This window comes from Hipposideros armiger, unplaced genomic scaffold (genome assembly GCF_001890085.2).
Source record: "Hipposideros armiger isolate ML-2016 unplaced genomic scaffold, ASM189008v1 scaffold_3, whole genome shotgun sequence".
Classification (NCBI taxonomy): Eukaryota; Metazoa; Chordata; class Mammalia; order Chiroptera; family Hipposideridae; genus Hipposideros; species Hipposideros armiger.
In genome coordinates, this window is record NW_017731353.1 from 5,014,442 (window position 1) to 5,035,956 (window position 21,515).

General features: G+C 55.1%; 2 protein-coding genes across 14 annotated transcripts in view; both read left to right on the forward strand.

Moving 5' to 3' along the window:
- Nucleotides 1-11,564, forward strand: part of PRRC2B (proline rich coiled-coil 2B) — a 75,877-nt gene extending 64,313 nt beyond the window's left edge. For 3 of the 8 annotated variants that reach the window (XM_019638634.1, XM_019638654.1, XM_019638661.1), the window contains exons 27-32: nt 178-305; nt 884-1,124; nt 2,817-2,996; nt 3,653-3,744; nt 5,874-5,955; nt 7,143-11,564. In XM_019638634.1, coding sequence (XP_019494179.1) covers nt 178-305; nt 884-1,124; nt 2,817-2,996; nt 3,653-3,744; nt 5,874-5,955; nt 7,143-7,274 — 855 coding nt within the window. In that variant the 3' untranslated portion in view covers nt 7,275-11,564. Of the gene's footprint in view, nt 1-177; nt 306-883; nt 1,125-2,816; nt 2,997-3,652; nt 3,745-5,873; nt 5,956-6,169; nt 6,243-7,142 lie in introns of those variants that run through there. The other 5 variants (XM_019638671.1, XM_019638644.1, XM_019638681.1 and 2 more) reach the window with 5 other exon arrangements.
- A 1,275-nt stretch (nt 11,565-12,839) lies between these two features.
- POMT1 (protein O-mannosyltransferase 1) overlaps nt 12,840-21,515 on the forward strand; it is a 15,795-nt gene continuing 7,119 nt past the window's right edge. For 2 of the 6 annotated variants that reach the window (XM_019638750.1, XM_019638759.1), the window contains exons 1-12: nt 12,840-13,052; nt 13,908-14,059; nt 15,167-15,273; nt 15,412-15,462; nt 16,009-16,155; nt 16,846-16,957; nt 17,312-17,377; nt 17,465-17,558; nt 17,742-17,897; nt 18,613-18,743; nt 19,139-19,234; nt 20,535-20,627. In XM_019638750.1, the coding sequence (XP_019494295.1) occupies nt 13,938-14,059; nt 15,167-15,273; nt 15,412-15,462; nt 16,009-16,155; nt 16,846-16,957; nt 17,312-17,377; nt 17,465-17,558; nt 17,742-17,897; nt 18,613-18,743; nt 19,139-19,234; nt 20,535-20,627 (1,175 nt within the window). In that variant the 5' untranslated portion in view covers nt 12,840-13,052; nt 13,908-13,937. Of the gene's footprint in view, nt 13,053-13,074; nt 13,190-13,385; nt 13,439-13,907; nt 14,060-15,166; nt 15,274-15,411; nt 15,463-16,008; nt 16,156-16,845; nt 16,958-17,311; nt 17,378-17,464; nt 17,559-17,741; nt 17,898-18,612; nt 18,744-19,138; nt 19,235-20,534; nt 20,628-21,515 lie in introns of those variants that run through there. The other 4 variants (XM_019638729.1, XM_019638739.1, XM_019638715.1 and 1 more) reach the window with 3 other exon arrangements.

Sequence of the window (21,515 nt, forward strand, 5' to 3'; positions counted from 1 at the left end):
GGGTCGCTGCCAGTTTTTGCTTTTTTCCAAGAGCAAAAGAAGCACAGGAAGGACATGTTCGAACTTACGTTTTGGGCGCTGTTCCAGCTGCCACGGGAAGAGAGGGGCAGGAGGTGGCAGGGGAGAGGGAAGCCAACTTGGAGGGCACTGCAGTGACCGGTCCGGCTCCCCCCACAGGCTGCCGCTGCCCAGCAGATCCCGATCTCCCTTCACACGTCTCTGCAGGCCCCGGCCCAGCTCGGACTGAGGGGCGGGCTCCCGGTCTCCCAGTCCCAGGAGATCTTCAGCTCCTTGCAGCCCTTCAGGTGAGACGGGAGGGGCGAGGGGGCTGGCCGCTCACAGCCAGGGGTTCAGACCTTTGCGGCCTGCACACCTGCTCCCCCTTTGTCCTGCCCTTGCTTCCTGCGTCTCTGCTTTGGGGCAGGGGTCGGGGGCGGTTACGGTCACCTCCAGGTCACTGTTAACGGTTGCAGGAGAGCCCGTGGGCCTGACTCATCGTGGTGGGTGCCCCGTCATCCTGCCCCCTTCCTGGTCCTCGGCGCTCTGCCCTGCCCACTCCTCCCTTCTTCCACGGCCTTCAGCTTCTTCAGTGCCTGATGGCCTGTGTTTTGGGCGTCACATAGGTTTTCCTGGCCTCATACAGCCTGGATGTGTCCGTTTGTTTAACCCAGTGAGGCTCAAACTGTGGTCCCTAGACCTGCAGCATCTAGGAGGTTGTCATAAATGCAAGTGCCCAGGCCCCACGCCAGACTTTGAGTCAGAAACTAGGGGTGGGGCCTGCAGTGGTTTATGCAAGCCCTCTGGGGGTTCTGATGCAGGTTTGAGTTTGAGATCCACTCTTGCCTCCCACACCTGACCCCGACCAACTGTCTGGCCTTTGCAGATCTCAGGTGTACATGCACCCTAGCCTGTCACCGCCCAGCACCATGATCCTTTCTGGAGGCACAGCCTTGAAGCCTCCGTACTCGGCGTTCCCCGGCATGCAGCCCTTGGAGATGGTGAAGCCCCAGTCCGGCTCCCCCTACCAGCCCATGAGCGGAAGCCAAGCCCTGGTCTATGAGAGCCAGCTCGGCCAGCCTGCCGGCCTGGGCGCCTCTCAGATGTTGGACGCCCAGCTCCCACAGGTCAGGAAGCCAGTCACTGCCACCCCCAAACTCCAGGCCTCGTTCCCTCGTGACTGCTTTTCCCTCCTGTCCGCCTCGGATGCGTGCCGACTCACGTGCTGTCTGTAGCCATCGTGGCTGGTCCTTGAGCTGCTTGACCCAGACCAGGTGCCCAGCCTCTTCCGAATCGCCCCGTCACCTCTTTATCCCTGAGACCTGGCTTCCCCTACAAGCACTGCTTCTCCTGTAGCCTCTCCCCGGCCTCGGACGGTGGGGCTTGGAGGTAGGGTGAGTGGCCTGCATACTCACTGATGGTTCCCAGTCCTCCCAGATTTATATCTTCAGCCCAGACCTGTCTTCTGGGCCTGAACTCAAATCCAGTGGGCTGTCTACATCTCTGCTGTAATATCTCATGGCATCTGAAACTTGTGCAAACCTCATGTCCAAAACGTGGTTTCCTTTCTGGTCCTTCAGGCTGTCCGGTTAGTGTCATCCTCAGGTCCCTGCTTCACATGCCCTCGGACCCTTCCACAGGCCCTGTTGGCTCTACACTTGGGAAGTATTCAGAGTCCAGTTACTTCTCATCCCCTCCACCCACTGCCCTGTCCAGGCTGCTGCAGGAACCCCTGCCAGTCTCTGCTTCTGCTGGGCCAGCGCTCCATTCTCAGCACAGCAGCCAGGGGCCTTAAAACACGAGCCAGGTCACTCCACCCCGAGCCAGCGCTTTAGAAATGGCCTCCTGGCCTCGCCTCCATCGGCACCTTGTGCACGAGGCACGTGGGGGGGTGCGGCCCAGCTGCCTGCCACACGTCTCTGTGATGCAATCCCAATAGATCCTTCTGACCCTCCACTGTGGACTCAATAGCAGGGAGATGAAGAGGAAGGTGACTGAGAGACAAAATGTGGCCCACCATTGTCCCCCATCCTGAGAGTCTCCAGGTCCACCTCTCACCCACCTTGTCTGGACGTTGGAAGTGGTCCCGGAGGCCTTGCAGTCACCCCCTGTTCTGTCATGATATGCTTCAGAAGCATCCGGGGGGCTCATTTGGTTCCCAGGACCCACTGAGTCTTGTCCTGTGTGACCTGTGGAGGCAGAGCAGCAGAGGGTGTGGCCTTTTCCTGCTGCGCAGAGGGATGCAAAGGCGCATTCCTGCACTGCCGTCATTTCTAGGGACTTATGTGGACATTGTTTCCCGAAAGCCTCCCTGGCCTTCCCTAACTCCTCTCCCACCCCCCGACCGCACACAGGCTTTGCTGTCTGCACTTGGCACTCAGGGTACCCTGTGACTGTGTCCAGCGTGTCACTGCACTGTCACCACATTTCTGGGTCTGACAGCGTCCTGATGCTTCCCCAGCACATAATGTGCATTCAGTGAGCCTTTGTCGGGTGAAAGCAAGAAAGGCTGGGGACACACACGGCCCTTTGCAGACTCGGAGAGGAGCCGCACACTCAGGCCGTGTGGCGCCGTCTGCTGCTGGCTCGGTCCTGCGGGTCTCCCGCCATATACCTGCCCCCTCCCACCGAGTGTGAAATCCAGGCTACTCTCTGCTGCGCACTAATAGGAGCCCAGAGTCCTTCCTGCTGTGTGAAGGCCTCGCTTTAATTCTTCCAAAATAAGAACTTGAAGTAAAACGTGGGCACTCTTGGGTGCACGTGGAAACGGTGGTTTGTGGCTCCCACCATTCTTCCTCCTGACTGTCCCTGTTGTCCAGCAGCTGACGATGCCCCTGCCTGGCTCCCAGCTGCCTCTGCCTCGGTACGGCTCCGGGCAGCAGCCCCTGATCCTGCCACAGTCCATCCAGCTGCCGCAGGGGCAGAGCCTGTCTGTCGGGGCCCCCCGAAGAATTCTTCCACCCGGATCCCAGCCTTCGGTCCTTAACACCAGCAGAGAGGTGAGCCTCACTCTGGCCTGCTGTGATCCTTGGGGGGGGGGGGGTCCTTGTCCTATCAACCCTTTCGAGTTAGTCAAAAACGACTGTTGTGACAGAAAACCAGAGGTCGGGGTGCGAGCTCCTGGCCTCACCACACCACTGATTCCTTGCTCGTTGGGAAGTCCTCTCAGGACGCCGTGGTGGGAACCCCCACTTTACCTGTAAGCTAGTGACGTAAACAAGCTTGGGTGTGCGTGAGATGCCCTGGCTGAAAGGGAGGTGTGTGTGAACAACGGCTGAGTCCTCACCTTGGCCGGGGACGCACCTGGAGATCCAAATAGAGCTTGTCTGAGGCTGAGGTCCAGGTACCTGCGTTCCTCTCTGGTTCTTGGGGCTTCTGCCGAGGACGGCCTCTCGGGTAGAGGGGTCACAGTCACAGCCAGGTCAGTGCCCCGTGGCGGTGCACAGTCAGGCTCCCCGCCCCACTTCAAAAAGAACAACCCGGATGGTTCCTGTTTCTACAGGAAAGACCTCCAGCCTGGATGGGAGGGGGGGAGCGCAGGTTCCTTTAGAAGATGCCTCTCTATCCAGAAACTCTCGGGGGCCCACACCAGCTCTGCGCAGGGCAGGTCCACGAGGGCCATCAGGTGGCAGTGTTCACTTCCTGGTCTCTTTAGTCCTCTCAGATGGAGATGAAGGGCTTCCACTTTGCCGACAGTAAACAGAATGTTCCTTCAGGAGGCTCCGTGCCGTCACCACAGACCTACAGGTAAAGACATGCCCACGGGGTGGGGGTTGCCCAGAGTCGAGCTGTGGTGTGGGCAGGGGGTCTGTGCACCAGAAGAATCCGAGGGCCCGGGGAGAACAGCGCAAGGGCACTGAGGCTCGGTCCCCTTTGTGGCTGATGTGTCACATGGTGTTCCAGTGCTGGAACACGCTTGTGCTGTAGTTAGCCATGGGAAAACTAGGACTTGGGATCATCATAAAATGCCCTGGATTGGGAGAGCTTTCTGGAAAGGAGGAAAAGGAACAGCAAATCTTTTAGTAGTGTCGGGACCAACCCTGACTGCTTACAGCTTTCTCACCATCTTGTACAAAAGAATTCACTGGCCAAGGAGGCACAGACCTTGGAAGAGGAGGGGTTTCCTTCCCCGGGGCTGTGTTTCCAGGGCCCCTGGACTGGCCCTTTGACCTGTCACTGCTGGGCCTGTGGGCCACGCCTTACGCAGGACCAACTGGCACCTCCTTGCTTCCTCTACCTGCCTCCACCTCCAGTAACTGGCCCAGGTCCCTTAACTGGATTGGGACATGGCTTTGTATGAATTCCTTTGTTGAATTACTTACTTCTTGAGAAGTCAGAGAACCCGTGGTTCTGTAGGGCTGCGAAGGCAGCGTGCTCTGGCTTTGGGCCCAGGGGCTGGGACAGTTGACTCTTGTTACATGTTTGTAATGAGTTACACAGACACGCGTGGCATGCCGTTCCCCGTGAGGCCAACAGCGGGGCTTCAGAGCCTCAGCGGTCCTGACCAACTGTGGAGCTCTCGCAAATCACATCACCGCCTTTGCAAGCCATCCTTGTCATGGTCACTGTCCCGCTGCTCCTGAAATGTCGAGGCTGCATCCTCCTGTCACATCATTCCATCCTTCCAACCACATTTCCAGAGAAAGGGATTTTTGTGAATTTTTCCCCATTTCATCATCTTTTCTTATTTTCACTCTTTCGGCTTCACTTATTTTTGTCTGTTAGTTTGCTTTGTTTCCAATCATATTTTTCACATAAGCCAAAACAACAGAACTGTAAGAAAAATATATACGTGGGCAGCAGCACAGAACAATGACTGTAGTTTGAAAGAAAGAAGGAAGCCTGGAGTGTGAACATGCTGTCATCTCCCAGCTGTCACAGGCTGACTCAGCAGCTGGCTACAGAGCCGTCCCTGAGCCAGTCCAGACAACAGAAGCCCACATAACAAGAGTCACCTGTGTCCCTGTAGTGTGTCCATGGCAGCAGCTTTATTCCGTAGAGATTATTTAGAAAATACATTACTAACTAGTAGCCTTTGTTTTGTTGGTGTTTCATTGGGGTTGGGAAAATTTGTGTATTTTTATGGAGAAGTATTAGGTTGTCGGAAAAGTCATGAGGCATTTTTGCAACAAAAAAAAACAAAAAATTCGTCATGACTTTTCCGACAACCCAATATTTCCCAAGTTTTCTGGAAACAGGGCTGCTAAGGCATGCCCTGCCAGTAAGGGGTTCCCTAGTCAGGTCCCCGGGGGTGTGCTGTGTGGGGCAGCCGTGCCCCCCCCCCCCCCCCCCCCCCCCCCCCCCCGTCACTGTCCAGAGCCCTGTGGAACTCTGCACACAGCACTTCTCATGCTTTTTTATGACGAAATCTTTTTTCACGTAGCACCTAGTTAACGTCCCTAAAACTATTAATAGCTGTCTGGTCAATGGAACACGTTTAGAAAGATGCTCTACGTGTTCATTCCTTTTGGTGTCTCTCTGCACCCCACCCACCCCCACCAAAAAAAAGTGGAGATTAGAAAAATACTTCGCGTAATTCTTATGTCAGGTTTATAGACATTTTGTCTGCTCATAGAATCATGTTTGTCCAGACCCTCCAAACCCTGAGAGACGGTTAGTATCCGTCCATCCATCTGGTCACGCCTGCCCGCAGTAGGGACTCGGCCTCTGCCCCTCGCGTGTGTCTCCGTGAGCCGCATTGGAGGTGCCAGGCCGCCGATGACGACCGCCCTCGGCCCTTCTGCACTCTGGCTGTCCGAGGTCTTTGTCTTCCTCCTTCAGGAGGTCCGCGAGCCCAGCCAGGGCCGCCGCGCCGGGCTTGACTCCGTCTCCGTGGCGACGCGTGTGTTCTCACCCCCTGCCTTTGGTTTTTTCAGGCCTAGCTCTGCTAGCCCCAGTGGGAAGCCCTCTGGATCAGCAGTTAACATGGGCTCTGTGCAGGGACACTACGTTCAACAGGTAGAAGATGGCTTTCCAGACCCTGCAGCCCCGGGCGCTTAGGCCCATCTCAAGCGCCAAAAGAGAGGGACTGCCCACCCCTTTGCGTGCTACTCTCGTAAAGAGAGTCATGCCCTACACTCAGAGCATGGCGCCAGGCACCAGACGCCCAAGTCCCTCCTGCTGAAGGCGTTGCGCCTCCTGACGGGCGTCTGGATCCTTCCTTGTCCTGCAGAGAAGGGAGGATGCGGAGTCGTGAGGAGGCGACGCCAGATCCCTCGTAGTGATTTGGGCCGTGAAGGCGTCAGGTCTGTGGGTCGGCTCTGGGAGCCAGGCGCGTGTGTGAGCGTGTGTGCGTGCGCGTGCCAGCTCTAGTAAGTGCCGTGTCTCGTCTCTGTCCGGCCGGGAGGGCTCCAGGTGGAATGGCGTTTTCTCATTTCATAACGAAAGGTATTTCTCTGCCATCTGGCACTGTCCTCTTCGCTGCCACTCTAAAACGTGCCGGGACTCCAGAGCCCCGACCTGTCAGGCGTGAGTTTTAATACAGCAGCGTTCCTGGCTGGCGGAGGTGGAAGGTGACTGCTCGTTCATTCCTCTTGACTTGCTTCCCGGGAGGGTCGCTCCATGAATTGCTTGGACTGAGCTTCTAGAGCTTTCTTCCAGAGTCCACACCACGGTGTGGGGGGATATTCGAGGCTGGTACCTCTGACACACTCCCCTGTGCAGACCTGCTGATTAGTGGGACCCTGACTGGGAATCTTGAGGTCAGACTCATGTCCTTGGGAAAGGTTCCCACGCAGTGTGAGTAGGGAGGACCAAGTCTGCCCGGAGGCCCGCGCCCCTCATCAGACGCCAGGTCTCCTCAGGGCCTTTGTCACCCACCTGCGGGCATGGGGTGCACTGATTTGTAAGGGTCCTTCCGGTTGGCCATGGGCGTGCCGCTCCTGCAGAGGCCCATGGGCACAGCTCCTGGAGGGCCCGGCGTCCTCCTGCCTCTGAATGACTGCACTCAGCGCCCCGGGGAGGGGGCAGCAGCGTCACCATGTCCTTGCTAGGAGAGTCGCTTCTAAGTCTGTCCTCAGCTGAAGGATGGCCGTTAGGGTAGCTTTCTCTGTGACTCAGGAGCAGGGGTAGGGGGTGGGACTATGTATGCAGACAGCTGTTTCTGCGTAAGGGTGACTTCTCTGTTCCCATTCATCTGTCCAAAGGCAAAACGAGTGGATGAAAAACCCAGCCTGGGAGCCGTGACACTGCAGGAGGCCCCCTTGGCCGCCTCCCAGATGAAGCGAACCGGAGCCATCAAGCCTCGGGCGGTGAAAGTGGAGGAGAGCAAGGCCTGAAGGTGCTCGGCCAGCCACGCCTCACCCCATGAGGACAGTGCCGCCACTCTGGCTCAGCGCCCAGGATGCTTAGAATCTCAGCAGACCTGCCGTCCACCTGCCTCCATCCTCCTGGCCCGGACTGAGAGACTCCCTTCTCCTCTCCACTCCCGAAAGCTCCGTTGTCCAGCCAGCTTGCACCGTGGACCTGTGGCGTTGACCTGCTTGCTTTAATACGAAACAAACGGCTCCCTTCCCGTCTGCTTTCCACCCGCCCTGACAGTGATGGCAGAGTAGCCTCCCGCCCTGCCCCCTCGGTCCTGCTGCTCAGCCAGGGTGCGCTTGGCAGTGCTTCCTCCCCTCCCGGCCCCAGCACAGTGGTTTGGCAGCAGGGTCTTTAGGTTGAGGCTTTTTGTTTTAAAAAGCATCCAAGGTTTTTACAAAGGAGAAAGGAAAAGAAAACAAAACGCAAGCTATGTGTGTGCAGCTGGACTTTTCTCTGTTCTCCGCCAGCCTTTCCCTGAGCCCTCTTCTGTCCCAGCAGTTTCTTTAACCCCTCTACTGTTTGGTTTGATACATCACTGCGCGGTACCTTAAGAGATGACTCGTGTGTCCCCTCCTGCCCTCTTGGTGGTTAAACTTGGAGGGCGTTTGTGAAAGGAAGAGGTTACTTAAGACACAGCCCGTGATGTTCTGAGGTCCAGCTGCGTGCTCTCAAGCAGTGGCAGGAGCGGTAAGGGGGGCTTGGGTCTCAGCTGGGTTCCAGCTCCTGGCCCGATGACCGCAGGGAGCTCACAGGGAGCCCGATGCCGTTCAGCATAAGAATCACACAGAATTTCCGTCCTGGACTCTTCTAAAGCTGGTGGATACGCTGACTGCTGGCCCCGGAGGTGAATCATGGAGATACAAAGTCACTGGTCTTTTCTGGTTTGGCCTGGACAGTGCGAGCTGATAGCACCACAGGCCATCAGCGTCTCTGTTTGTGCGGCTCCAGCACCTGCAGGGTCTGCTGTTCCCACACGCACCCCTTTGCTGCAAGCCTTCCATAGTATGCCCTTCTCCTGCCTTCTTCCCGAGCCTCTTCCTCGGCAGGCTCCTGGTCCTCCACCCCTCACGCAGCTACTGACTAGAAACCATGAGGTATGTCTCCGGGGTGACAGGTGTGCACAGACGGCGTGTAAGGCTGCTGATAGGGCTTCCTTTTTCTCCTGCTCTTTCCTAGCAGCAGACCCAGGCTGTTGGGACACAGGGGCCTGAGCCAGGGCAGGGTCCAATGAGAGGGCGTGTTCAGGGCTGACGTGGTTCCAAACACAGAAAGGCCAGCCTCCTAGGTCTGCAGAGCCGCCTCTAGCAAAACGTTCGTGAGCCATCGTATGCTGAGTGTTTCTCATTTGTTTTTAAAATAAGAACTAGAAGGAAATCATCCCAGATTCTGTCATTCCAAGGGAAGGGGAGGGGATAGTTCAAGTTTCATACATGCCCTTCAGATAGCTCATCAGCCCTCTACGTAAAGGAGCTGCTGCCTGCACTGCTGGTGGATCCAGGGAAGACCTGGCTTGGAGGACCAGCAGTCGGTGGGCGGGGATGTGCCCCGCAGAGTCCACCCTCTGTCACCACAGGCGTGTGACAGCCATTCAGACTGGGTTTCTGAGCTGTGTCCGGTGTAGAACATGGGGAAAGCACCTTGGGAACTGCTGCCGTAACTCTTGGAGTTGCTTTTTACTGCTTGAAGGAAGTGGGGGAACAGCCCCCTAGCACAGGTTCCCGGCTCTCATCCCGGCGTCATCTGGAGAGGGCCAGTTCTCCTGCAAGATGCTTTACTGCTTCATCTGTGGCGTTGAGCTTTTCCTCTTTTGCCTCCACCCTGAGACCTTACTTTTTACCTGCTTGTCTTTTTTTTCTTCATCTCCTGATCTTTACTCTGAAGTCTCCACTCGAAGGGCTGCCCCCTCTCACCTGCTCCGTGTGCTCATCTGCTCCGCCCTTCCTTCCCCTGCAGACGCCAACCGTTGTCTCAGACCAGCTGCCCCGGCTGTAGCCCCGCTCCCCTGCCTCCATTGCCCGGATGCCCCCGTGGGAGCCACACACTGCCGCCTGTGCGCTTAGAAATACGGCCAGACCCCACACCTAAATCCGGTGCACAATGTACGTCCAAAGGAAAAAGGTTTTCTCAGTTTGAAATCCACAGAACAGTCCTGGATGCTGTTACAAACTCAAGATATGCCCTCCAGGTGATCCTGCCATCAGAGTGACAGTACTTCCTGTTTGAGAAAAATTTAAAGGGTCACCTGTTCTCCAGCCCTTTTCTCTACCCATGTCCTGTCCCCCCCCCCCAATAAAAACAAAACACTAGAATTTATTTATATGTATTGATGTTGTAGGTCTAGGTGAAGAAAAAGTACATGTTTCACTGCTCTATTTATATATAATGTCTGAATTTTTCTGTGCAGGAAAGGCCAGGAAATTGCATGTGAAGTTCAGTGCTTTCACCACCTCTGTGTGCCCAAGCTGCAGTCTCTTTCCCACTAAGATACAGGTTTTAAATTGGAATGTGGGGGCAGAGGGTAGGCCCCAAGGCCTGCCCAACACCCCGTCCCTTCCTTGGTCTGATTAAATGCAGTTTTTAGTGCAGAGATGTTTGAAGGTGCAATACCTCTCTTCCTTTCGTGTGGTTTTAGAGCCAAGCTCAACGTAATAGGACTTAGGGTCTTATTTTGGTTTCAAACCCTGTCCTCAGATCACAGGTCCATGCAGAGGCCTCTGCCAGGACGTCCTGGAGCCTTTGGCAGGAACAGGCGAAAACCTGGAGTTACCTTTCCTGTTGCTCAGGTGGAGGTGGTGTCAGAGCCCTCTGCACCTCTGCCTGCTAAAATCGCCCTCCGTCCTGATGCTGGCGGCTTGGCCCTGGCCATTGACGGTTTAGCCCGTTGCTGGGCCACCAGTGGCCCTGCAGTAGTGTCTGTTCCTGTCAACTACTCGGGTGAGATCCCAGAGGGGTTGTGTATCCAAGAGGCGTCACCCACCCACTGAAGACCTCTCTGCCAGCTGTATTTGGTCTGGTTTTCTTTACTGTTGTTACCCCCACCCCCCTTTATCCACATTATTGTTTTCAAACTTGCAAATCATACACTTCTGGTTCTAGGTTCCTTAAGGGGGAAAACAATAACTCACACAGAAAAATCTGTCCGTTTTGAAAGCCGTGGTTTTTCCAGCCACTTGTAGGGATACTGAGGTATCTCGTTAGCTATTGGTATCTATTCTCTCCAGCAGTGCCCTCGCCTCCTGCCTCCTGGATCTGCCTTCTGGATGGTGGATGTTTGTGACGGATGCTTAGAGCCAAGGAGGCTGAGCGTGTGCAGACGCGTGCACAGCTGGCCCACGGAGGCAGTGTGTGGCAAACTGGTCAAGTCCCCGCCCTGTTGATTGGTTCCCCTCCACCAAGAAGCTGTACGCTGCCTCTCCTCTGTATTTGTCCCTTTTCACTTGCAGAGCAAGCTTAGGTTTGAAGGTCGATTGGAAATGGCCTTCAACAAGCAAGGATACTAAAGTGTTTGTGCTTGGTCATGTTCTCTTGTGAATGGCAATGCAGACTCCTGAAAGCCAGCTCTTCCTGTTAGCACATGTGAGATGGACCTAAGACAAACACATCATATGGAACAGGAGTGGGCTCGGTGCTGGGATCAGACACTGTCCCCTGGCTGCACTCTCCACGGGGACCACCAGCGTGGATTGGGCTAGTGATCTTCCAGACGCGTCCAACCTGCTGTTCACCGTTACTCCACCCCAGTTGAGTGGCCTCCAAGAGGGTAGCATCCCCAGGGCCCTGTCTTCAGCATGTTACGAATCCTCAGAGTAGAAATTTCTATTAAGGCTCTGTGTGGATTACTTTCTTCCATTGTTTAAAGGGGATACTGTACTGTAAGCTTTTGACCTCATGCCTTGCATAGTAAAAAGGGTTTGGGGGGGGTGGGTTTTTCTTGAAGGGGGTTTTGTTTCCTTTTGTTTTTATTTTGGCCTTTCCTCTCTGTGTCTTTTCATGTAGACCAGATATTTGAAAGGGCAGACGATGGCTAAAGGTGGAATGTGCAGCTTGTTTATACATTATTTTGGGGAAGCTTTTACCTAGGATGGGAAATGGTATCATGGATTCACCAGGCCATGGTGGCGCTCACCCTTCACCCTTTCCCTCCGATTCAGTACCTATTGTTTCTCCTTTCAAATATGTGATTGTACTAGCTCTTTCCATAAGAAAGGATTCTCCTTATTTAAATAAAAAAAGTTAAAAAAAAACAAAAACAAACTAAAGCTGAACATGCTTTCTCAGGTTTTGTGTCCCTCCATTCTGTCATTTGACTAGAGAGACAAATACAAGTTTTCGCTTTAGAGACAGTTTACATTGGAAGTTAGGAGTGACTTGGCTGGAATGCTTTAAAACAATATGGGGAGAAGAGAGATTGAAACCTGTGGTTAAGGAGCATCTTCCAAATGGGTTGGCGTTGATTCGCAATCCTCAGCCTCTGCCCATGGCCGCCGGCTGCCCGCTGCCCTCCCCCCACTTCGCAGGGAAGGAGGGTGCGTCAGAGGAGATAAGCATCTGCTTCCTTGTGTTCTGTTGGGGAATCGAGTTCCCTTTTGCTGGAAGGAGAGGATCGTGCTCCCCTTTGGGACAGGAAATAGGACCGGCCAGGCAGGACAGTGACGGGTCAAGAGCTTGGATTTGGGTTCAGGCAGTTCTCAGCTCTGCCATCTAGCTGTGTGGCCTTAGGAGCCACTTCATTCCTCGGTCACCGTTTCCTTAACTGTGAAACGGGGGTTGTAACTACCTACCTTTTGGGGCGGTGCGGATTCAAAGACGTCGTGGGCAGCCCTCGGCCTACCGCCTGGCACCAGTTACGCATGTGCACAACTTACAAACTGTCCCCAAGTAAGCTGAGCAGTTTCGGGGAGGAAAGCCCGCCCCCAGGCAGATCCTTTCGAGCCTCTCGACTGGAAGGCTGGGACCTGGGCCTGCGCGTCTCCCAGCTCCAGCGCCACACCCACTCCTGGACTCACCGCCCACGGGTGTCCCCACAGCTCCAGGCGGCGGCCGGCCCAGCCCCGCCCTCCCGGGCCGGGAGCCCTCGCCACAGCAGGCTGAGCCCCGGCTTCTCTCCCGCGTTGGGCGCCTAAGTCAGAAGGAACCATGACGTTCTTAACCGATGTCGTCTACCGCGGGGCTGACCAACGTGAAAAAAGATAACCTTGCCAACAGTCAAGACCCATAATGGCTGTTATTAAATCCGCAGGGGCCGTTTCGTCCTCACTAACGTGCACGTAGAGGAGGGATCAGGAAGGGGCGGGGCTGAGGACCAGGCTCCTCCTCTCGGTTAACCGTCCGGGTCTCCGTGCGGTTCCGACGACGACACGGGAGTGAATTCCTTCAACCGAAGGTGCTGCGGGCCGGGCAGGCTCGCGGGACACGGTGGGTCCGCGCCACACTGGGCAAAATGCGGATGTTTTAAAAGATGTTTGTGTGTTCATAGGAATCCCGGAACGCCAAAACCGCTACTAACATGCTAGAGAGAGCGGGCGTCTGCGTAGCCTGTGACAAAAATCCGTGAGGCGCTCGCCCAGTGCGCATGCGCGCTGCGGAGCCCCGCAGGCGGGGCGAATCGAGCGCCGAGCAGGGCGGTGCTGAGTGCCGAGTGGCTTCGCCCGCGCCCTCGCGAGGCTGGAGCCTCCAACCGTCTTCGCACCTCGGCGGATCCCAGGTGTGGCCGAGCCAGGGGACAGGCTCTCCAGGGACTTCAAGAAACACTAGTACGTTTGCAGCACCGGGGACGAGAGCCCAGTTGGGACCCGGGCGAGTCAGTGCCGGAGGCGCATGCGCGGCCTGCGGACGAGCTGGAGCCCGGGGCTTCGGGTCCTGGCCGAGCAGGGGGCGGGGCCGAGGGCAGGTACGCCCGAGAAAAGGCGGGGGGTGGGGGGGTGTCTGCTGCTAGATGCAGTCTCGGGTGGAGAATAAGGGCGCCGTGACAGTTGAACCCGGGGAAAGAAGCGGCGCACCCAGGGGCCGGTGAAACCTTTGGGAAACAGTGGCCCGGGACCAGCGCAGCCTGCGGAAGAGAAATGGAGCGGTCGGGAAGAGCAGCGGGGCCTGCCAGGCAGATGCTGCTTCAGGGAGGGAAGGGGCGCTTCCAGGACAGGTGTTGCCATAAGAGAGGTGGCGCTCAAGGGAAGACGAAGCCTCAGGGAGGCAGCGGGGGCGACCGGGTGCAGATGTGCCCTCGGGATGAGAAAGGGGGCGCCGGGGGATGGTGGTGCCCCAAGGAGGGAGGCGCTTTGGGCAAGATGGGGCTCTGAGGCTTAGAAGCTGGAGGTCAGAGGGCTGTAAGCCGGCCACCCTGCCCCGGTGGGCGCGGAGGAGGCCGCTTCCTTCATTAAGAATGGCCTCCCCCCTCAGCGGGTGGGCCTGGACCCAGTTGTTGAATGAGTGAATGTTCTTCAGTCTTGAGGTTTCCGAGTTCCCACCTTGGGTGACTGCTGGTGCCTCCTGACTTCCGATGACCCCACAACCTGGTTCTCCCTGGTGCATCTGGGGTCCTTTTCCTGGTGTCTGTGAGCCTCCCTGGTTGCCACCCATTCACTGATGACAGCTCTTGCCTTCTTTTCCAGGGACTTCTCCCGGGCCTGCTTTTCCACAAGATGTTGGGATTTTTGCAGCGCCCTGTGGTGGTCACGGCTGATGTCAACTTGAACATCGTGGTCCTGACCTTGATGGGGTTGCTGAGCCGACTGTGGCAACTCACCTATCCAAGGGCTGTGGTGTAAGCCAAATGCCTTTCAGGGTGAATGGGAAGGAACTGTAATTTGTTCAGCACATTGGTGACAGGAAGTGCCTTTTTTAAACAGCATGAATGGGAGCGTGAAATTCCGGGCTTCTTGGTGATGGGTGTTTTTTGACAGAGGACTGACTGGTTTGTCCTCAGAAAAGCCCCTGCAGAGTGCACCTGCTCAGTCTTAGGTCTGTAGCCAGATACAGTAGCCTCAGGTGACCATTTAAGACTTAGACAGTGGAGGACGAAAGATTGAGGAATTTGGAAGTATTGATAATTCCTCACTGACCTTATAATGTGTTCTTTTTTATAATGGGAAATGATTACTTTTACTATTAAAGGGCTCTTTATTATCTGATTAATACACGTGTTCTTTTTTGCTTATCTTTTTATTATGGAAAACATCTACAAACAGAGGAAGAATAGTATATTGACTCCCTCACCAGTGTATTATTCATCACCCAGTTTCAACAGTTAATCAACTCCTAGCCACCCACGCCCTGCAGTGGATTTTTTTTTTTTAAGCAGATCATAGACATTATATTTCATTCATAAATAATTTAGTATATATCTCTAAAAGATCTGGATTCTTAAAAGCCACACGACCACAGTAGCATTACCTCACCTAAAAAAATTGACCGCCATTCCTTCGTGTCATCATCTGAAAATGTTTTGATGCAGTTGATTCCTACGTGTTTCCTTTTTATACCTGCGACCATTTTGTTGGGTCACGAGGTCTGATTCTGACTTTTGGCCACAGACATGCTGGTGGACAAGGGGATTAGCCTCGTGTCCGTGAGGCCTTTCAGTGGGCTGGCTCACGCACCCCCAAATCGAAAACGGGAGAGAAATAGAATCTGTCAGGAAGGCCCCCAAAGTGCCTGACTGAGCTTGGCGAGCTCTCCTTCCTGTCCTTGTGGATGGATGATGCCACACACATTTCTTCACATCTGGGGACCCGGGGTAGTTGGTGCAGGAGATCCGACTACTGCTGACCACGCCCTGAAGTCATCTGGAAACATAGGCATACATGTATCTTGGCGTCTTTTGTTTACAGCTGAGATTTAGAGTGAAATATAATGTGAATTTGTTTTTCAGTTTCGATGAAGTATATTATGGGCAGTACATCTCTTTTTACATGAAGCGGGTCTTCTTTTTGGATGGCAGTGGACCGCCCTTTGGCCACATGCTGCTGGCCTTGGGAGGTAGGATCCTTTAAAACTTGTAGGTGGAATTTCTGGAGGGCAGAAGACCCGCCCTGTTTATTTACCATTGTGTCCTGGTTGCCTGCGCCCCTGAAATATTGCTGAATGGCGTCGTTACTGATTAAGCCTCTATTTTAGGTTATTTAGGAGGATTCGACGGTAACTTTTTGTGGAACAGAATTGGAGCAGGTAAAAAGATTGTTTTCACTTCCCTTGTTCATGTGCACATATTAGAATGGAGTGGCAGTGGCTTTCGTGGGAATTCACAACTGTGGCTTACCAACCTAAGTCCAGGGTGTGAGAAATTGTTTGGGTACCAGTGAAAGACTTGCGAAAAGCCTGGTGACTATCTTAGTGTTTAGTTACAATAATTATTTTATTTCTAGTTCTTGGCACACAGGGCACGCACTATGTGGCACCTAATCTCACCTTTTGTACGTGTAAATTATGTGTGTGGCCACAATATTTTTAGAAGTAGGTGGGGTAAATTTATAAATCAGGATTAACTAATTTCAGGTCCTTACTCATCATTCCTGCACTGAATGAGAGCTGGCCCTTGAATATAAAGCTCATTTCAAAGCCTTCGGAGCTGTACTGCATACTGTGTCCCTCATGAGGTCCCCGGGCTTATACGCTTTGGTTTTAGCGCCTAGGATTGTGACGCTCTGTGAAAACCCCTGCAGTAATGACGGCAGTGTGTGCACAGTGCTCAGCCCTGCTGTGGTTGCCTTCTAGAATACAGCAGCAACGTGCCCGTGTGGTCCCTGCGCCTGCTGCCGGCCCTCGCGGGGGCCCTGTCGGTCCCCATGGCCTACCAGATTGTGTGGGAGCTCCGTTTTTCTCACTGTGCCGCCATGGGAGCTGCTCTGCTGATGCTCATCGGTGAGACCTGGGCGTCTGGCTGCCTTGATGTGGTGCTGGGAAGAACCGAGCGCTGGCCTTTGTCACGTTTCAGTGTGTGGCCCTGGAGAGCTCAGGGCTTAACAGATGTGTTCCGTGCAGCAGCCTCTACTCATCCGATTTGTCCACGTGTGACTCTGGGAGTCACCCCACTCCCAGCGTGTGCGGCCATACAAATTGGGGCACCCAGGCACGCACCTGCGTACGCTTACTGATAACCTCCCTCGTTCCATCACCTCCCAGGCCTCTGTCTGGGTGTTCCTCAGAAAGAATCTTCCAGCCCAGGTTTATAAACAAATGAAATTAGCTCACATATATAATAAATAAAAAGAACTTGTGTTTACTGAGTGATGGCTCTGAGGCCCTGTGCTGCCCGAGTTAGAACATTCACAGCGGCCCTGCACAGTCAGTTTTACTTCTGCAAATGAGGAAAACGAAGACTCAGGAAAGCTCAGTGACTTGTCCAAGGTCCCACAGGTCTCAGCAGGCGTGATTCACCCCTAGGGATCGGCCTTCATGGTCTAGAGCGTGTCCCCTTCCAGCCACCCTGTGTTTGATCTTCCCACCTTCACAGTCTGACACATTGGATGTATGTTTTCTTTGTGGGTGTTTACGTTGTCATACGTTTGCTCTTTGGTTCCTTACAACTGACTTACATCATCTTTCCAACAGAGAACGCTCTGATCACCCAGTCAAGGCTAATGCTTTTGGAATCAGTGCTAATATTTTTTAACCTATTGGCCGTGCTGTCCTACCTGAAGTTCTCCAACTCCCAAAAACACAGGTATGGAAAACGGGATGTGTCCTTCCTAGTGACAGAGGAGTCTGGGTGGTCCGTCCACCTGAGATGGGCCAAGGCCTTTTCCTTCTGGGCAGCTGCTTGCTCACTGCCTTTCAGTCACCGAGACTGGCCTTTGGCTCATGACCTCATAAATACATCCTCATTTTTCTGTAACTTAAACTAACTGGAGAAACGTTGTGGCCAAGAAGGAAACCTGCCAAGACTGATGTTTTGGGAGGTGAGGGTCCATTTTCCTTGTACCTGGACCTCGGTGCAGCCAGCTGACCCCAAGAGGTCTCCGAGCCTTCAGGGGACCCTTGGTGACCTGTTCCCAGCTCTCCTCCGCTCTGCCCCCAGGCCTTTCTCCCTGAGCTGGTGGCTGTGGTTGATGCTGACGGGAGTGGCCTGCGCCTGTGCTGTTGGGTGAGTTTGGTCCAGGGGTCTGAGGTGGCGTCTGTGTCTGCCCCGGGCTGTGTCTCACGGGCGCTTTCTCTCCATCGGGCTTTTCAGCATCAAATACATGGGTGCCTTCACTTATTTGCTGGTGCTCGGGGTTGCCGCTGTCCACACCTGGCACCTGATAGGGGACCGGACTTTGTCAAATGTAAGAGCCAACAGCCTGCGCGGGGTGCTGAGGAGGGTGGGATGGGAGGACTGGGGTGTCCGGTGGAGAGGCTTGAGAAGACAGGCCTGGGAGGAGGGGAGCTGACCCCCCCCCGCCGCTCCCCTCCCCCAGCCTGCAGTGCGCATGTGGGGTGGCGGAGTGTGACCCCTCCCTGTCTGGCAGGTGTCTGTGCTCTGTCACATGCTGTCCCGCACGGTGGCGCTTGTGGTCGTCCCGGTCGTCATGTACTTGCTCTTCTTCTACGTCCACTTGATTCTGCTCTACCGGTCTGGGCCCCACGACCAGATCATGTCCAGCGCTTTCCAGGCCAGCCTAGAGGTAAGAAGGGACACGCCACAGCCACCTGAGAAAGGACCTCAGGAGACGCAGAGCTTCTTATAGAAACACCATCAAATGAGCATTAGAGGAAAAGGCAGATCGAGAAATGAGGAACTCGCTTCAGTGTTTTGAACTAGTTCTGACTACACCGATGGTGTGGGAAGAGGTGAAGGGCCAGCTCTCGTTGGGGTGACGTGCTGGAGACCCGTGGCAGATCCTCCAGACTCTGGGCCATACACACGCTTTAGAGGACACAAACACGCACGTTCATTCATACAGACTTTGCAAAGATGGTAAAACGTACTCACAGGTGGTTAGAATGGGGACTGAAGCCAGGACCTGCTCCTCAGCACTGGCTCTGTCGACTGCCAGCTGTGTGGTTGGGCAACTTTCTTAGCTCACCCAGGTCTGTGTTCTCATTTCTTAAACATACGTAACAAATCGTCCTTATCTCAGGATGCTGGTCAGAACTATTATAAATGACAGTGCATATGTGTGGAAGGATTAGCGCCAGAGGCGGCATTCAGTCAGTGGCAGTGGCAGCTATGACCACGGACTGTAATACGACAAGGTTGTGTGGTGTATAATTACAGCTAGTTATGTGATGATTGCCGCCTCCCGAGTGCTCCCTCCCTCCACCGGGAGTGGCTGTCAGAGAGAGGCCAGCGCAACGCGTCTTTCTCTCTCACTTCCCCACTTTTTGCCTTTCTCTCAGGGAGGCCTAGCTCGGATCACACAAGGCCAGCCCCTGGAGGTGGCTTACGGTTCCCAGGTCACCCTGAAGAACGCCTTCGGCAAGCCCGTGCCCTGCTGGCTTCATTCTCACCAGCACACCTACCCCATGATGTAAGGACAACAACCGCTGTAACTGGAAAATTATAAAATGTTCTTTTATAGTTTTGCTGTTACCAACTTTCACTTTATATGAAGAGGTTTGTGAGACAAAAAGAATTTGAGCTTAGACCTGCTTATCTGTGAGTCTTGTCGCTCCTGCCTGTAAACCAGCGGGAGGGACTTGCTGAGCTCGTCCCGGGCTGTCCCACGTTGCTTCCTGCCCGTTGCGAGCGCTGCGTAGGCTCACGCGTTCTAGCCCCTCTTAGATTTAAACGTATTGTCTGTTTTATCCTTATTTCCCCTATACACCTGGCTGGTGGTGTTTGTAGGAACCTTGGGAGAAAGGCCGACTGGCCCCTTCGCCGACCTACCTGCAGACACGTGTCTTTGTTGACTCCCTCCCGCAGATATGAGAACGGCCGAGGCAGCTCCCACCAGCAGCAGGTGACCTGCTACCCCTTCAAAGATGTCAACAACTGGTGGATCGTCAAGGACCCCGGGAGGTGCGTATAGGTCCTGCGACCCCCAGGCAGGGCTCACCTCTTTGTTTGTTTAATTCAAGTACAGCCGACAGAGCTCATGTCCTGGCCTGGTGGACAGGACGAGGCCCTCGGGCACAGCCCTGGGCCGTCTTGTCTGTCCACACGCCCTTCCACAAAGCTCTGCATTCAGCTAGGTGCTGAGAAGCCTACGGTCAGGAGGTTGGGTCATTCCGAAGTGAACTGCCTGCTCGGTTTCTCCCCCCCGTGTCTGACAGGCCTGTCCCAAACTCCCCTCCCGCCTCGGCCCTCGGCCACCACTCCCTCTCCCCTCCATGCAAAACAAGAACACCCCTCTCAAAAGCCTTTTTCTTGCTCAGGTCTCACAGATGGAGGTCTCTCTCACTCTCACACCTCACCTCCAGTCCGTCAGCCAGTCCTGTTAATTCTGCCTCCAAAGAGATCTGGAACCATCCAGGTCTCGCCCTCCCGCCTCCCGCCTCCCGCCAGCTTCAGCAGCCCCCCGAGTGGTCCTTTCAAATGTAACTTACAACAGCTCCCTTTCCTGCTCAAACCCCTTCCCAAGCTTCCACTGCCGTCAGATGGAATCCAGACCCCTCACGTGGCTGCAGGGCCCACATCACGTGGCCCCAGCCCCCTTCCTGCCACAGCGCGCCTGCCTCTGCGTTTCTCCAGCAAGGCAGACCCCTGCCCTGGGCTTTGCATGTGCCGGCCCCCAGCCTGGAGCCGTCCTACCTGCTGGCTCCTTCTGACTTATTAACACTTGAGGGTCAGCAATTCCAGAGGCCGCCTTGGTCCCCCACCCCTAGGCGCCACACCCTTCTCTCTGTCACTGTCCTCGTATCCATTGTCACACAACCGCTGACTGTCGGTTTGCTTCTTACTTGTCTACTGGCTTATCCTCTTACTGCAGTGACTTGGGGCACGGGCCACGCCTGGCTGTCCAGCCGTCCGCTCAGCACCCAGCTCAGTGTTGGGACCTAATGGGCCCTGAATACGCACTCGCTGCACAAAAATCCCGTCTGTGAGAGAAGGATTTCTGAGCACGTGCAGTATGTCTATCACTGTGGCATTTGTAGACAAAACAGCAGCTAGAATGTGATCATGGCAGGTAGAATCACGTGACCTTGGCTTCCAGAAAATAGTTCGATAGAATGCCTGTGTTTTGTATTACACAAGCTCACCTCGGATAAGGTACAGGCTGCCCGGACGTGAGCACTCGGAGCCCCTGTCACTGCGGGCGTGTGGCTGCTGGGCACCCCGGCTCGGCACCGTGCAGCCAGCCATCACTGTGTCTTCCCAGGCACCAGCTGGAGGTGAGCAACCCGCCGAGACCCGTGCGGCATGGAGACGTGGTGCAGCTGGTGCACGGCATGACCACCCGCCTCCTCAACACGTGAGTGCCGTGTGTCCCCTCCTTGCTCCTTCTAGAGTTTCCTGCAGGGTCTCTGCTCAGAGCAGCATGACCGTTGCCGCAGGTCACCCTCTTGCTTTTCTCCCTGGGGCTGGAACAGCACTTCCACTGCAGTCGATGTGGGGTGGTGGTGGCTGAGGGGTGGAAAGGAAATGGAGCCTTGGGGAGGGGACGAGGCAGCTCAGGCATCCCCCAGGGGAGGTCGGGGCGTGAGTGGGCAATGACAGGAGAGTAGTGGACGCTTGTGCACAGAATGAGGTGTGGGCACTTCCATAGGGTGCTGTCACCTAAAGTGTCAGTGTGTCCCCATAGGATGGAGACGGGGGCATAAATGGAGTCATACATGTTGGCTCTGAGCCCTTACCTGACTGACCTCTGAGCAGCCTCTGCATATCTATGTGCTCGGGGGGCCCCTCGCTGCACTGCTGCCTGCGGCATCTTCATGACCCCCACATCTGTGCCTGAATCCCAGGCCCGCCTCCCGCAAAGGCCACACTGTGCGCCCGGCTCTGCGGGCGCTAACGGGCCTCTGGCCTCTAGCCCGCTTGCCCCTGCAAAGAGCCCGGCCTCAGCCACCACCCTTGAGTCTCCTCTTCTCCTCCTCTCCCACGTTTACTCCATCGGCAAATCTTGTTGTCTCAACCTTCAAAATTGACCCCAATGCGGTGGCTCCCTTCACTCCCGCCGCCCCAGTCCAGGCCCCATTTCCTTCATCCTGTGGGGTTAGAACTGGTGCCCCTGACCCGCCCCCACCCTTCACACAGCAGCCCACAGCGCCCTTTGAAAAAACAACTACTTCCATCCCTTCCCTGCTGAAAGCCCTCCAGTGACCCCCTACAGTGTGACTGTCACACTCGGAATAACACTCCC